Source organism: Mobula hypostoma, chromosome 4, assembly GCF_963921235.1.
Source record: "Mobula hypostoma chromosome 4, sMobHyp1.1, whole genome shotgun sequence".
NCBI classification, from domain to species: domain Eukaryota; kingdom Metazoa; phylum Chordata; class Chondrichthyes; order Myliobatiformes; family Myliobatidae; genus Mobula; species Mobula hypostoma.
The window spans coordinates 42,457,606-42,474,154 of record NC_086100.1 but is presented as its reverse complement, the minus strand read 5'-3'; the positions used below and the strand labels follow the sequence as shown (position 1 = coordinate 42,474,154).

The window sequence follows — 16,549 nt, the reverse complement described above, 5'->3', positions numbered from 1 at the left end:
CATAGTAAATTTCCCAGACTGTGGTAGAATCTAGAGATGATGAGAATTTAGGATTGCAACGAATTGATATTTAATAACTGATGTGGACTCAGTCAGCAAATAGGCCTATTTCCAAGATTTATGGTTCTTTATGAAATATTTTAACTGGGTATATGAAGGCCTTCCCATATCAACATTCAAATTCAATCATTTCAAATAATCAGCATTTGCAACACTTTTATTTACAATTTCCAACATTCATGCTATCCTCCTTGAATAGATTTTGATAATCTGATTCCCACATTTTATAGACTTTTAGACCAACTTTTGTTCCCTTACCTGCTCCATTACAGCAACCGCTCCTCATCCTTCCAAGTCATTTACTCTCTGGCTTTAATGCTAACACAGACCTCTCCTACTCCTCTCCTTCTCATCAGTTTTGCGTTGCAACTTGAATCTACCAGTTTCAATTAAAGGCAAATTCAAAATTACAGTATACGTTGCTGACCTCACAATTTCAGGAAAATTTATCTCAATGCTCAGCTGCAAAGAAATTGTGACTTAATGCCAGACATGCGATTGAGGACAGAAGTGTGTTGTATTCACAAACAAAATTAATTCTTACAGGTTTAAAAGCCACCCAATAAACACATTAGGGACTTCCATTTAACCTAAACAATCCAGCTGCAGGAACATCAGTTTACATTTACTTCAAATAGAGACAACTGAAAGTTAATTCTCTCATCCTGACTCTCTCATCCTGAATTATGGCAACTTCTATTCATTTTGAATACGTGAGATGTCATCTGATCACCACACCTCAAAGGGAAAGGAAAAGTAATCAATTTAGTTGACAGATCTACCAGCAAGTCAGAAATAAGCAATGAGTCAGAGATACAACCATCCAGCTTAGTGGGAACAGAGAAAGAAAATGAAATAAAAAGCACTTAAGCAATCATCCAGGCAGCTAAAATAGGGAAGGAAGTATGCCTAATGGGAGGAAACACAGTCAGCTGAAGCCCAGAACAAGTCAGCATCAGAAACCTTCCCAGGAAAACTTAAATGGAAAGGTGTGGAATATTGTTACTTTACTTGTTCCCAAGAAGGGCTCTGTAGTTAGCTAAACCAAGATGAGAATGATTTTTTATTGTTATTCTGCCTGCCTTAAATAAAGGAGATTAACAATCCATTTTTATCCAAATCATACTGGTCAGTTATGGGAAAAGATGTATGATAATCACGATCCTAACTTTACTCACAAAGTTTCCACTTCTGGGATAATGTTGTTAATGTACATTGGACAGAGGATGCACAATTCTGCTTAGTAAATGCAAGGGCCGCTGCCTTCTAACACCTTTGTACCAAAAAGTAAAGCAGAACAAAATAAATATCCTTCTGACTGGATTTTTACCCTATTATAAATATTTCATATCTGGCTAATCTATTGCTGTGGTTGACATAACAAAACTTCCAAACAAAAATTAATATATGAAATATAATCCAACAATAATCATGCAATTTACAATAAAATTAAATAAATTTCCAATCTATTTAAAAGGTTTTACTTCTTGGTTCAGGGTGAATTTTCTTGTTACCTACCTCACCAGTTAAGAGACCATGAAACTCCACCTGTAGTGTTAAAGATCTCAACTTTTGGGATTTTTGTTATTGAACTACCTCCTGAAGTATTCTGTAATCCATTCACACTTGTATCAGAAGAGCTGAACAGGTTCTAATACAAAAATATATATTTTATTGCCTTACTTTGCATATGGTCGATATTGTCTTTCTCCAAATGAGCAGATTCCAAGTCAAGTGCAGCAACTTCATCTGCAAGCCAGACTCCATCTGAACAATGAGTTACACCCAAGCCTGCATCCACTTTACCTTTGCTTCTTCTTCGATTTCTCTTTTTCTTATTATTTTGCATTACCATTTCGTTAATCATTTGTCCATCATTTTCTGTTCTCTCTGTATCAACACTTTGAGCACAGTTGTCTAAAGATGGTTTAGGCATTGATAATGCAATCTGAGAACACTGATTATGATCATTTGCAGTCACTGATATAGCAAGCGCTTTCTGACTGCCCTTAGGTGTTTTTGAATGGATTGATTTAGGCCTTATTTCTTTGAACATCACTTCACTTCCCAATTCAGTATTTTCAGCCTGGCCGGTGGTGGTTTCTTTTGGCTTGCTTTGCTTTTGAATTGTCAATCCATGCTCCTGTTTATTGTGAGAGTCAGGCATTACATTTTCGGCAGCATCTCCAATATTTTCCAAAATATTAACAGATGAGTTTGGAAATAAGGCATCACAACCAATGTCCTCAGCTGATGCAGAGTGACTGCATTTTTTATTTTCCAGACTTTGTTGATGATTATTAACATCCTTTTGTCGCTCCTCTTTTACTACTGAAGGATTCAAATCAACTTCAGGAATAATTGCACTTTCATCATTTTTATCAATATAATTAACCAGATGAGAAAACCTGTTTAGGTATGCTCTAAACCTACCACTATGGTGCTGGTTTACCAGCCTAGAATAAGCATTTTTTGGTGGACAACAGAATTTTGCATCGTAAGAAGGTGAGTCCTTTGTTTGTCCTAAATGATCCATTTGGTGACGTTGGTTATCATAAAAGACACCGAATGAAGCTGCAAAGAAAAGAATATAAATATCAAGATTAGATGTTAATTACAGCATTATCTAGAAAACCTAAAATTTACAGATTATTAATGAAAAATCATCTTTTCAAACTCTGGGCTCAAAATTCAAAAAGGGGGCAGTAAAACAAATAAGAAATAAAAAAGAAGCATGACTAATTTATCTGGGCTTCAAGGAAATACCACAAAACGCTTTACACTGACTGTATTCTGGGTGCTAGTCATGGTTTCCTTAGAATAATATTAAATAATTCCTGTACAGATTCCCAACTGAACCTTCAGAGGATGCAGCAAGAGAGCAGAATACAGATCTATCATCTGCTACTCAATATCCACTGCTTGTAAGATGCTAGGAACAAGTAGCTAGTCCTCATCTGCATTCTATCACAGACATTCCTTCTGTATCAATTTTCGTCTCATTTTGTGGTCAGGGTTTCTTTCACTCTCCCCTCATCCTCCATGCAGCAAATCTTATTGCAAAGGCTCCATAATACAGTACACAGGTTTCCTCCAAATTCTGCCAGTCAGATCACTGGGCAGTGACATTTTTCTTTAAAACAAAGGTCAAAAATGACTGATAGTGCTTGCCATGGATCACAACATCTGCATCACAATCCTTTTCTGCACAAGTCACTGGACAGTTAATAGAAAGCAGCCATTGTGATAAAATATCTAACATCCAAGCGAGAAAAAAAACTAAGATTAATTATAACGTGCCCATTATAGCTACAATGAATGCTAACTCGATACAGATCACATTAAATGTCCATTTTCAATAAATCAGTAACAAACTGAGCCTAAAATATCAGCTCCAATAATAAAAGAACACCTGATTTACTTCATGCCAAATGACCCAATTCCATGCTCTATATCCTACAAATATTTCTCCAATTTTAACTCGAAACATTGGACAAGAATTTGATCAGTTGACTTGCACTTGTACAAACCAGCAGTAACTGAAGATGGATCCATACCTTATAGTTAACTGGATCTCTGTATGTCACACACTTTGCTCGTAATATAAAAAGCTAATTTGCAAGTGCACCTGTTTTATGTAAGCACGACTAATACAAAATGTAAACATGCTAATCTGATTTCTTATGATCTTGGAAGAGTTGAAAATTTTTCTGCCATTCAGCTCCATTCTACCAGTCAAAAAGATAACAATCTTACACTGCAATTCTACACTACATATTTCCGCTATTCCTTGAATTTTCATAACCCCCTTAGTATCCAAGGATCTACTGATACAGGTTGAGTACCCTTTATCCAAAATACCAAATTATGAAAACCTCCCAAATCCCAAATTTTTTAAGCGCTTACATGACATCAGAAATGGAAAATTCCACAAGGCACTGGGAAGTTTCTCTGGGCATCACCAACAGTTCTGAGAAGTGACCTCACATATGTAATGAATAGAAGTCAATGAAAAATAGAAGAGCATCTCATAAAGTGAAAAATTAAGAAATCAATCGTGTATCGAACGAATGGATTCGTCAGTGTCAGAGTGAATATACAGTACGCGGCTTAAGGGTATGCTGACCATGAAACAAGCAAAGATCTATCACAACAAACTGAAAATTGAAGCCAACTGCGAAAATTCAGCAGACTAATTGCAGAAGTTTAAGAAAAGGTATGACATTAAATTTTTAAAGATCTCAAAAATTTTAAAGATAGAGCGTCTGCTGATCACAAAGCAGCAGCGAAATTCATTGATAAGTTTGCGAAGATCATTGCTGATGAAAATCTAACACCAGAACAAGTCTACAATGTTGATTGTTTTTATATCTTACATAAAAACTAAAAAAAATACAAATATAGTGTACTGTACCCTTTTAATCAAAACACAGCATCGCAGATGGAAACTGAATGCCTGCCATTGTTTGTTGATGTTCAACAGCTGATTCAGGTATTCTCCTGCTTTTGTTACCCCTCACGCATTATATTTTCATTATATTAATGGTATGAAATAATTTTACTGTTCAGTACATACGTGTGATGAACAAGTGCAAGACAAAGACTGCTTACTGGTAGCATATAAATTCACAGTTGGAAATGATGGAGATCCCAAATAGATATATCATTATATATTCCAAGATCCACAAAACCTCCGGCCCCAAACATTTTAGATAAGGAGTACTCAACCTGTATATGCAATGACTAGATCCACAGCATTTGCAGGTTGAAAATTCTAATACTTACAACCTTCTGAGTTTAAATGACCAACTTCTATCTCCACATACAGGGCAAACATTCTCTCAAATTCAAATCTATCAAGCCCCTTAAGAATTATATTACTTTAGATCAACTCTCATTGAGACCAAGTGTACTCATTTCTCCGTTAGCCAATCTTCCCAAGAATCAATGCACCCTCTCCCAATCATTAACATTACTGATTCTTAAATAAAGAAACTGATATGGCATATGCAGTTGAACTCCACTGGTCCCACACTCTTGGGGCTTTGGTGGTTGCTGCAGGACGATTTGGTTTTCCCCAACCTACTTTTAATTCAATATTTTTGGATGTTACACAGTATAATAATTTTTCAGTGATCCAAGTGAGTTTAAAGTCAGCACAAGAAACTGTACCCTAGTGAATTTAAAGAAAGGTTGGTAAATAGTGTTTAAGAGGGTCATGGGAGTAGAGCCTCTGTAGGCCCAGGAGCGTGGGAATGATATACCAGCACAGGAATCGGATCCCCATAACTTTAAAAGGAGGGTGGAAATGCAGCTTTGGTGCACCTCACAGGAGCACAAGAAACATCAACACAATGCTAGATGCTGAACCATGAGGATTTTGAATCATACAGTTAATCCATCATGGGAGATATGCACTCCTTAATGGAGCACTTCACTATTCAGAACGGAACTGGATATGTATCTGACAGGAAAGCAAAGAAGTGAGAAACTTAGTACGTTCAAGAGATTCCTATACCTGTATGCTAACTTTATGTGAATAGTAAGCAAGGACAATCAGGTCAACGAATTCCGCTATCTCCCATTCTCATCATTCAAAACATACTCCGTTATCAGGTGTCATTATTATAGGTTTGTTCTCAATAAAATCCAAAATAAGTTTAACAAGGCTCGTTTACTCTAATCTACTTGTAAAGATGGCCAATATATTATTTAGTTTCTCAGTTGCCAAGTAAAGATGGGAATCAATGGTTCTTGGATATTAAGGGTATCAAGAGATTAGTGTTAATACAGGAAAGATCAGAAGCAAAAGTTTAACTGTAATTTTAATGAGTGATATATCAGACACAAGGGTGACAAATGGAATAACGGTGGTTCTAGTTACCTTATTATGCAATCATGACAGGAATGTTTAATTTATGGTTAATGGTTGAGATTTATCATTTGCTATGATCATAATTGCACATTTGAAATCTCTGCTTTAAAAGTCAAATCACAAAAGAGGCATCTAAGTATTTTACCAAAGTGTTAAAAACTTATCAATTTGCCCTTGTTTGTAAGAAACAGGTTTTCAAAAAAAGTGAATAGGAGATACAAGAAACTGCAAAAGCTAGAATTTGAAGCAAAAGAAATCAATTTGTCCTGATGCAGTGTTTCAACCTGAAGCGTTAATAATTCTGTTCTTCCATACGTGCTGCTCCTGCTCGACTAAGTGTTCATTATTTGTGAATATTGTTGTCCCTGAAATTGATAGTTCAAATATTTGGATGTTGTGTTCATAACAATAGCTCCCAACCTAACACTATGGGTGGCAATAGAAAATTTCAGTATTGAAACGAAGCTGGACATATATTGAAGAAGAAATTATTTGCAAGGCTATAGAGAAAAGGCAAGGTAGAAACTGAGTTTACTTTACAGTCACCTATACCTGCATGTTAATGTCATGTTTAGTAACTCCAGAAACTAATCGAAAGTAAAGCACAGGAGCCGGGATGATGGTCTACTTAGTTTTTCTTTAGTGAGGTACTAAAGATGTACGCCATTTACGTACTTCTTACAAAAAGCCAATAATGAGTTATGTAAACAAAGAATGTTTAATCAAACAATATACTTACAATATTACTCAAATATTATTGAAATATTGAACACACTACAGTTAACCTTCTGAAGCATTGTCATAGATACTCAGGTCAGTGATACCACGAGCTCCCATTCTCATCATTAAAAGTATAATCTATTTTCCATTCCTCTATTTTTCTTGTCAGGCTTAAATTTCTAAATATATTATTCCATCTGCCACATTCCTCACTCAGACTAGATCCATCATTTTGCAGCCTCTATGGGTAATGCTTATAGCTCACTTAAAACTATAACAAATATAATTCATAATATTATGGCACAGTACCAGAGATATGACAGATCCTTTTCCCGATGGCTTAGATAAAGGAAAGATTCCATGAGAAAAGGGCAGCTTTGGGGCTACCTACAGTACCTTGAAAAGGTATTCAGCCCCCACAATTACTTTCACATTTTACTGTCTCATTTTCTAATTTTAAAATATATTGGAGGAGGAATTTTTGAGCTAATCTACAAAACATTGTGCATCAAGTCAATTCAAAAGAAAAATTCCAAAACCTGTCAACAATTCACTAAAAATTCAAAACCAAAATTGAGAGGCTGAAAAAGTATCCGTTACCTTTGTAATTACTACACTAAAATTTCTCAGACGCAAAACTGTGTATTGCTTTACCAACTCACCCAATTAGTTGATGTAGAAAATTGGAGGATCACCTAAATAATGCCTCCTCTCTCTGTGAAGTCCAGTAGTCTGGTAGATTTTCAATAGACTAAACCAAAATAAAGACAAAAGAGCATGCCAGCCAAGTCGTGGAAATGTTAATAGAGAAGCAGAAAACTGGGGAAGAGTACAAGACCATCTTAAAGGCACTGCTCATACCTCAGAACTCAGTGCAGTCCATCATGAAAAAGTGGAAAAAATATGAAACCACAGTCACATTGTCTGGGTCAGGCTGTTTCCCTGAACTTAGTCGCTGGAGAAGAATGGCACTTGTAAGAGAGGCAACTGTGACGCCAACAATCGCTCTGAGTGAGTTGCAGAAGTCACTGGCTGCAATTGGAGATGAAGTTCATTGCTGCACAATCTTTAAGGCCTTGAACAAAAAGGGTTTTTATGGAAGAGTGGCAAGGAAGAAAACCTGGCTAAAAGAAAAAACACATCATACACACAAAATAATCTGCAGATGCTGGGGTCAAAGCAACACTCACAACACGCTGGAGGAACTCAGCAAGTCAGGCAGCATCCGTGGAAACGATCAGTCGACGTTTCGGGCCGGAACCCTTCGTCAGGACTGTAGAGGGAAGGGGCAGAGGCCCTATGAAGAAGGTGGGGGGAGGGTGGGAAGGAGAAGGCTGGTAGGTTTCAGGTGAAAAACCAGTAAGGGGAAAGATAGATAGATAGATATCAAAAGTCGATAGATTCTGGCATGGTTCCGGAGGACTGGAAGATTGCAAATGTCACTCCGCTATTTAAGAAGGGGGCAAGGAAGCAAAAAGGAAATTATAGACCTGTTAGCTTGACATCGGTGGTTGGGAAGTTGTTGGAGTCGATTGTCAAGGATGAGGTTACAGAGTACCTGGAGGCATATGACAAGATAGGCAGAACTCAGCATGGATTCCTTAAAGGAAAATCCTGCCTGACAAACCTATTACAATTTTTTGAGGAAATTACCAGTAGGCTAGACAAGGGAGATGCAGTGGATGTTGTATATTTGGATTTTCAGAAGGCCTTTGACAAGGTGCCACACATGAGGCTGCTTAACAAGATAAGAGCCCATGGAATTACAGGAAAGTTACATACGTGGATAGGGTGTTGGATGATTGGCAGGAAACAGAGAGTGGGAATAAAGGGATCCTATTCTGGTCGGCTGCCGGTTACCAGTGGTGTTCCACAGGGAGCAGTGTTGGGGCCGCTTCTTTTTACATTGTACATCAACGATTTGGATTATGGAATAGAGGGCTTTGTGGCTAAGTTTGCTGATGATACGAAGATAGGTGGAGGGGCCAGTAGTGCTGAGGAAATGGAGAGTCTGCAGAGAGACTTGGATAGATTGGAAGAATGGGCAGAGAAGTGACAAATGAAGTACAATGTTGGAAAGTGTATGGTTATGCACTTTGGCAGAAAAAATAAACGGGCAGACTACTATTTAAATGGGGAAAGAATTCAAAGTTCTGAGATGCAACGGGATCTTGGTGTCCTCGTACAGGATTCCCTTAAAGTTAACCTCCAGGCTGAGTCGGTAGTGAAGAAGGCGAATGCAATGTTGGCATTCATTTCTAGAGGAATAGCGTATAGGAGCAGGGATATGATGTTGAGGCTCTATAAGGCGCTGGTGAGACCTCACTTGGAGTACTGTGGGCAGTTTTGATCTCCTTATTTAAGAAAGGATGTGCTGACGTTGGAGAGGGTACAGAGAAGATTCACTAGAATGATTCCGGGAATGAGAGGGTTAACATATGAGGAACGTTTGTCCGCTCTTGGACTGTATTCCTTGGAGTTTAGAAGAATGAGGGGAGACCTCATAGAAACATTTCGAATGTTAAAAGGCATGGACAGAGTGGATGTGGCAAAGTTGTTTCCCATGATGGGGGAGTCTAGTACGAGAGGGCATGACTTCAGGATTGAAGGGGGCCCTTTCAGAACAGAAATGCGAAAAAATTTTTTTAGTCAGAGGGTGGTGAATCTATGGAATTTGTTGCCACGGGCAGCAGTGGAGGCCAAGTCATTGGGTGTCTTTAAGGCAGAGATTGATAGGTATCTGAGTAGCCAGGGCATCACAGGTTATGGTCAGAAGGCGGGGCAGTGGGACTAAATAGGATAAAATGGATCAGCTCATGATAAAATGGCGGAGCAGACTCGATGGGCCGAATGGCCTACTTCTGCTCCTTTGTCTTATGGTCTTATAAAGGGGTGGGGGAGGGGAGGCAGGGAGGTGATAGGCAGGAAAGGTGAAGAAAGAATAGGGAAAAACACAATGGGTAGTAGAAGGAGGCAGAACCATGAGGGAGGTGATAGGCAGCTGGGGGAGTGGGCAGAGTGACGTAGGAATAGGGGAAGGGAGGGGGAGGGAATCACCAGAAGTTGGAGAATCCTATGCTCATAACAAGAGGCTGGAGACTACCTAGATGGTATATGAGGTGTTGCTCCTCCTCCATCAGGCCATGTATGGACATATCTGAAGGGGAGTGGGAAGCAGAGTTGAAGTGGGTGGCCACTGGGAGATCCTGTCTGTTTTGGCGGACAGAGCGGAGGTGCTCGACGAAGCGGTCCCCCAATCTGCATTGGGTTTCACCGATGTAGTGGAGGCCACACCAGATTTATGACCCCAACAGACTCACAAGTGAAGTGTTGCCTCACTTGGAAGGACTGTTTGTGGCCCTGAATGGTGGCAAGGGAGGTGGGGTAGGGACAGGTGTAGCACTTGCGCTCACAGGGGTAAGTGCCAGATGGGAGATTGCTTACAGGGATAAGGGATAATAAAAAACATATCCTTGCCCATAAAGATTTGTAAAGTGTCACTTAGAAGATACTATAAAGATGTGGAAAAGGTTATGTGTTCAGATGAGACTAAAGTGGAACTTTTTTGTCTCAACACTAAGCAATATGCGCAGTGTAAATCTAACACTGTGCATCAGCCAGGTACCACCATCCCTACAGTCGAGTATGGTGAAGGCAGCTTCATGCTATGGGCATACAGCAGCAGGCACTGGAAAGCTGGTCAGGATTGATGAGAAAACGAACACTGCTAAATACAGAGAGTTCCTGGATAAAAACCTGCTAGCCTCTGCCAGAAAGCTTAAACTGGAGAGGAAGTTCATCTTTCAGTAGGACAATTACCCAAAGTACACAGCCAGAGCAATTATGAAGTAACTGCAAATAAATAAAATTGATGTCCCTGATTGGCCCAGTCAGAGACCTGACCTTAACCCAACAAACATCTCTGACAAGACCTCAAGATTGCTGTCCACCGCCGCTCTCCAACCAACCTGGCAGTCTGAGCAATTTTGCAAGGAGGATCGGGCAAATCTTGCTCCATCGTGTTGTGCAAAGCTAACAGAGACTTATCCAAAAAGACTACTGGCTGCAATAACTGCAAGAGGTGGTTCAGCTAGTACTGAGCAAAGGTGGTGGGGGATGAATATTTTCGAACTGCTGACACTTCAGTTTTTTAATTTCTTTGTTTATCATGCCTTACAATTTTCCCTGCTTTTTGGACTGTACTGTGAAAAAGGAGAATGTGATTTACAAATGAATAATTGATCAAAATCCCTGGTTGTAATACTCATTTATGTGAACAAATGGTTGGGGGCCGAATATTTTTACAAGGCACTATACCAGACACACGAATTATTTGGTTCATTAGCGAGTACACATATTTACCTTCCACTTAGCTTCAATTTAACTCCAACCACACTGCCCCACCTTTCTATCACCCCCACAACCCACAAAGCAACCAAAGATCAGGAAAGATATGGCTGAACTGCAGGCAAACAATGATGCACAACCTTCTCCAATAATGAAGGTGGGCTGCAACCTATCATTCCTCATAAAAGACAGACACCAAGGTACAAACCTGCCAGCAACTCAGTGATCTACACAGAAAGCAGCAACATAATCCATTTCAGATTCTCAAAGGTGCTCAGAATAACTCATTTAGAATGTCTGCCAGACAACAGTGAGTATCTGAACAGCAATAAGGATGTGCAGGAAAGCTGATTAAAATTGCACAAAAGGAACTTATGAAAAAGGTATAGCTGTGCAAGAATGATAACAAACAAGATTTTGTTTTAATTTAATTCATTCAAAGAATATTGACACCACTGACAGTTTTAATTACACTTCCAGGAAGATACCCAAGAGTCAACCATATTAGTTATTCTTAAGTCATAAAGGCCAGATCTGTAACTACTGCACATTTCTTTCCTGAAAGGCATGATATGAATCAGGTGTGTTTTTAAAGACAATCCAGCATGGTCACATTACATAACTACATGACATGAGATTTTTATTCCAGAGTTATTTCATTACTTGAATGCAAATTCCCCAGCTGTCAAGATGAGATTCGAATTTATTCCTGAATCAATGATATCAGCCTCATAATTGTACCTGGACAGAATACCCTAAAAACAGGATGCAGTGGATAATTTCAACCCAAATGGATTAGGGTCAGAAAGGCTAGTTCCACATGATTGAATCTTTTCAACAACTGTCAAAGGAGCATGGTGCAAGCTGCAAGCTGCATAGGGTGAGCTGGAAAGTTCCGGGTTATCAATATTCCTGGTGACATATCATCCTTGCCTACTTGGCCTCAGTCATTTTGACTCAATGGCTTTGAATAATTTTGTGCTGAAAATTTCTTATCCCCAAATCACTGAAGCCAAAACACAAAAGAGAATTTGCGATTGAGGCATGAGAATACTCACTACTTTCTCAAAAGATTTCCCAAGACTCTTGTTGATGTCAACTATGCTACCACTACTGCTCAGGCAGCACCTTCAGGGATCTCGTAACCCATGCCTATTACTCAAGAATCAAAACGACAAAATAATACAGCAAACTCATTGAAAGATCTTGTACTTGGACCAGTGAAAGCTAACTCACAGGTACAGATGGCAAACATAAAGTTAAATGGTGTGTTGGCTGTAATTGCAGGAGGATTTGAATACAAGGGAAATAATGTTTTGTTGAAATTACATATCATCCGGGTGAGACTATATCAGAAGTGATGTACACATTCATATGTCTGAAATATTTGTAACAGAGGTGGTGCAAGGAAGGTTTACCAGACTAAATCCTGAAATGTGATATTGCTTAATGAGAAAATATTAACTAGACTGAGCTTATAAATACTTGAATTTGTGGAAAAAAGGAGGGAATCTTGTAGAAATTTCTAAAGTTCTTAGCTCCACAGGGACAAAGCTTTGGAATGTATTGAGCCAAAGATCACAGTCTCAAAATAAGGAGCTGATTCAGACCTGATACAAGAAGGGTTTCTTCACTCAGAGAATATCAAGTCTTTGGAACTGTCTATGCAAGGGATATGGGGTGGGGTCAGTGCAAGAAAGTGGTACCTTGTCTTAATCAACCTTGATCTTACTGAATTGCAGATGAGTGTGATGGGTAGAATGATCTATTCTCCTATCTTCCTATGCTCTACTCACACATTCATCACTATAGTTCAGTTCCCATACCCCTATATATTTTTAAATTCTTGTTTAAAACCAGGAGGGCAAGATCAAAGTACTTGTGATAATGAACATTAACTCACTTTACACCACACGCTGTCGGAGCAGTGCTGCCAGGATAATCAAGGACACGACCCACCCAGCCAACACACTTTTTATCCCTCTTCCCTCCGGGAGAAGGTTCAGGAGCTTGAAGACTCGTACGGCCAGATTTGGAAACAGCTTCTTTCCAACTGTGATAAGACTGCTGAACGGATCCTGACCCAGATCTGGGCCGTACCCTCCAAATATCCGGACCTGCCTCTCGGTTTTTTTGCACTACCTTACTTTCCCTTTCCTATTTTCTGTTTGTGATTTATAATTTAAATATTTAATATTTACTATCGATTTGTACTCCAGGGAGCGTGAAGCACAGAATCAAATATTGCTGTGATGATTGTACGCTCTAGTTTCAGTTGTTTGGCAACAATAAAGTATAAAGTATAAAGTATTTTAAGGAGTTATTGGATTAACTTTTCTACTACAGTGTACATGAAATACAGCATGTTTTTTTTAAACTTTATGCTGCATTCATTGAAGAATAGAAAATGTATGACAAAAGAAATGAGGCTAGTTGGCACATTGTTCTGTGCTGATTAAAAAAAAGGGATGCCCAACCTATTTCTACCTTCCAGTGTTTGGTCCATGGCCTGCAGGTCACAGTTATTCAAGTATAAATGAGAGTATAATTTAAATATGAAGAAGGTTTCTGCCTCTACCACACTTCCAGATATTCAATCCTACCATCCTCGTGACAAAATCAGTTTTTCTTATTGCCTCTCGAGTCTTTCTATTTCAAACATAGGCCTGATTTTTCACCTTCTGTGACAGGATGCACAGTAATTACAAACAACCTACGTGAGACACCAATTTTATACATATAATTAAGTCTCTGAACCTCCTCACTTTCAACGAAAATAACCCTAGCTTTCCACTTTTCCTTATAACTACCTCATTTTTCAGTCATGGCACCATCCTCAAATCACTCCTACTCCCTCACCAGTGCAGCCATATCCTTCCTGTAACATGGGATGAGAACTGTACAAAGTACTCCCAGTACTCCAGCCGCAGTACTCCACAGTACTCCAACCCAGTACTCCACAGTACTCCAGCCGCAGTACTCCACAGTACTCCAACCCAGTACTCCACAGTACTCCCACCGCTTTCTGATTCACTGTGATTGACTTTCTATACAGTATGCTGCTTGCAAACAAATGAATTTGGTTATTAATTATAATTACATAAAGTGTTCAAAGTTCAGCTCACTAAGTGAAACCAGCTAGTTGCGCAATTCTAGCGATGTTGCATAACATGAGGGAAAACATTTCCACGAAGGCTAAAATCTGTATATTTTGAGAAAACATTAATTCATTTATCATTCTCGATTTGGGATATAATAACATGAACGAAGGCAAACTTAATAAAGACGTGCCACAAGGGACAGCAGATGCTGGAATACGGAGCAACAAACAATCTGCTGCAAGAACTCAGCGGGTGGCAGGAAAGGAACTGTCCGACGCTTTGGGTCGAAACCCTGCAGGACCTGACCCGCTCAGTTCTTTCACAGGAATGTTAGTTGCTTCAAACTTAATTGAAATCTCAAGATCAGGCCTACGATTGTTATAAACTATCGCTGCAACCCTTAGTGACAGCTCAGATAGCCGGATGCACACTCTTCAATCTGGTGAAATGACTGGCCGGCAGGCGATGAAGCGGTGACACCGCAGCCGGAGACAGCAGCTCTCCCTCCCGGGGGCACCGAGCACCTTGATCTGACAGGGGCCGACACGGGGGGGGGGGCGGGGACTGCTTGGCGGACACCTCCTCTTCCACCAGCTATTCTCAGCAGGATCCCTAACTGGAAACCACACCCGCGCACACACAACACTTTCGGCTTCTCCAACTTACACAGGACAAAGCCGACGTGTGCAGAAAGCGGCGCAAACCCCTCCAACCGCTCCTCTCAGCAGACACGGACAACCCAGCGTCCCAGGAAAGAACATCCGGGTCATCGACAAGCGGAAGGAGATGGTACGCGGGGCCGCTGCATTCTGGGAATCGTGTTCCTCTCCTGTGCGAGCACCTGGTATCCTGAACAATGCAATGGCCCCGGGACCTCCAGACAGCTTCCCTTCCATGGTCTTTCGTGCAATTTAAACGAGTTTTGCTGCATTAAATGTTATCGTTCTTTATGTTTTGCGAGAAGAACATTTAAATTTTAAATGTAGCTTTAAAAGTATCATTCAACAAGTCGAACAATATTTGACAACTATCAATCGTTGCCGCCACCTTGGACAGCAACTGCCCTGATAGCAAAGCGGCCGACAATAGGAAGTAGCTGCTCGAAATAAATAAAAGTAATGGCAAACGACGCCTCGTCAAAACATAACAAAACTGACATCAATCACCTTCCTTTGCGCAATTCCAGCGATTTCCTCTTTTAGTTTTAGCGATAAATATAAGAACCCCACACCATACCCAGTAGGAACGGAACGGCTAATAATGCGACAATAACTTTGATGATTTTATCTAATCATATAATTCATACTCTAACACTTCAAAGGTTTCAAAGGTACATTTAATGTCAGAGAAATGTGTACAAATACATCCTGAAATACTTTTTCTTCGTAACCATCCATGAAAACAGAGTGCCCCCAAAGAATAAATGACAGTTAAAAGTTAAAACCCCAAAGTCCATCCCCCCCCCCCGCTTCCCTCCCTCCCGCGCGTAAGCGGCAGCAAGCAACAATCCCCCCTCCCCCGTCGGCAAAAAAAATTGGGGTATGAATTATTAGTTTCATGCGCTAAATCATTTATTTATTTATTTAAAGGGAATCGATCCTTGGAGCGTGCTGATTTGTAAAGTTTTAATAGGTTGCTGAGTAGGTGACATTTTCTCTTCATTATTCTGTTGCTAACGTGTAACATAGCCCGAGTGAACTAAGAAATGTTTATGCATACGCTGGTAACAAATGGGCTGAGATGTTCATGGGATTTCTAATATATTTAAAGTTTTGACGGCCCAATGTCAAATTTGAATTTATTTCCATAAATAAATAGCTAGCTACCAATACGTGGCAATAGCCCATGATCATTCCATTAACAACGTTAAATTCAAGAGCAACGCCATACGATATTAGCATTTGAAATCTGTGCAGTTATCGATATCCGTGTCCCTTTGACATCTAATTCACAGGACCTTCATATAGCATAATCGGCAAATTTTTCCCTTCACAAAATTGTTCAAACCTCTTTTTAACTAAGAATCTAGGACACATTTACCTATAAAACAACTAATCATTAAAATAGACATCCAAAAATTCAAAGTCGGGTCACTATCGTACGTCAGTGACTCCTCCGAGCTCTTTGTTTATATACATTGAAATCAGCCGCGGGGGCGTTGATTTGCCTAGCGGTCTTACTGTACCAGTCGTTTCCCAAGAAAACACTAAATCGCGCTACTCTTTTCGTCGCCTCTCTAGTGAAATGTCTCGATTTCGCAAGAAGAAACTCAACGTTGTTGATCTGACCCTCGGAGTTGAAGGTTCAGTTGCACTGGGCCCAGTTTGTACTAACCTGCAACAACGCAAGTAAACAATAAAGAAAGGAAGATACGAAGTCTTGACTTTAAGAAATGTGTGCAAAGGCCGCTTGAAGCTTCGTAGGGAAAATTGTTTAAATATTTCAA

At 39.7% G+C, this 16,549-nt stretch overlaps 1 protein-coding gene across 1 annotated transcript in view; it reads right to left on the bottom strand.

The window, feature by feature from the left end:
• Positions 1–14,861, bottom strand: part of dis3l2 (DIS3 like 3'-5' exoribonuclease 2) — a 349,434-nt gene extending 334,573 nt beyond the window's left edge. The window contains exons 1-2 of the mRNA XM_063045713.1: positions 14,770–14,861; positions 1,744–2,634 (exon numbers count right to left, since the gene is read on the bottom strand). Of these exons, the coding sequence (XP_062901783.1) occupies positions 1,744–2,596 (853 nt within the window). The 5' untranslated portion in view covers positions 2,597–2,634; positions 14,770–14,861. The remainder of the gene's footprint in view (positions 1–1,743; positions 2,635–14,769) is intronic.
• Between the last annotated feature and the right edge of the window lie 1,688 nt (positions 14,862–16,549).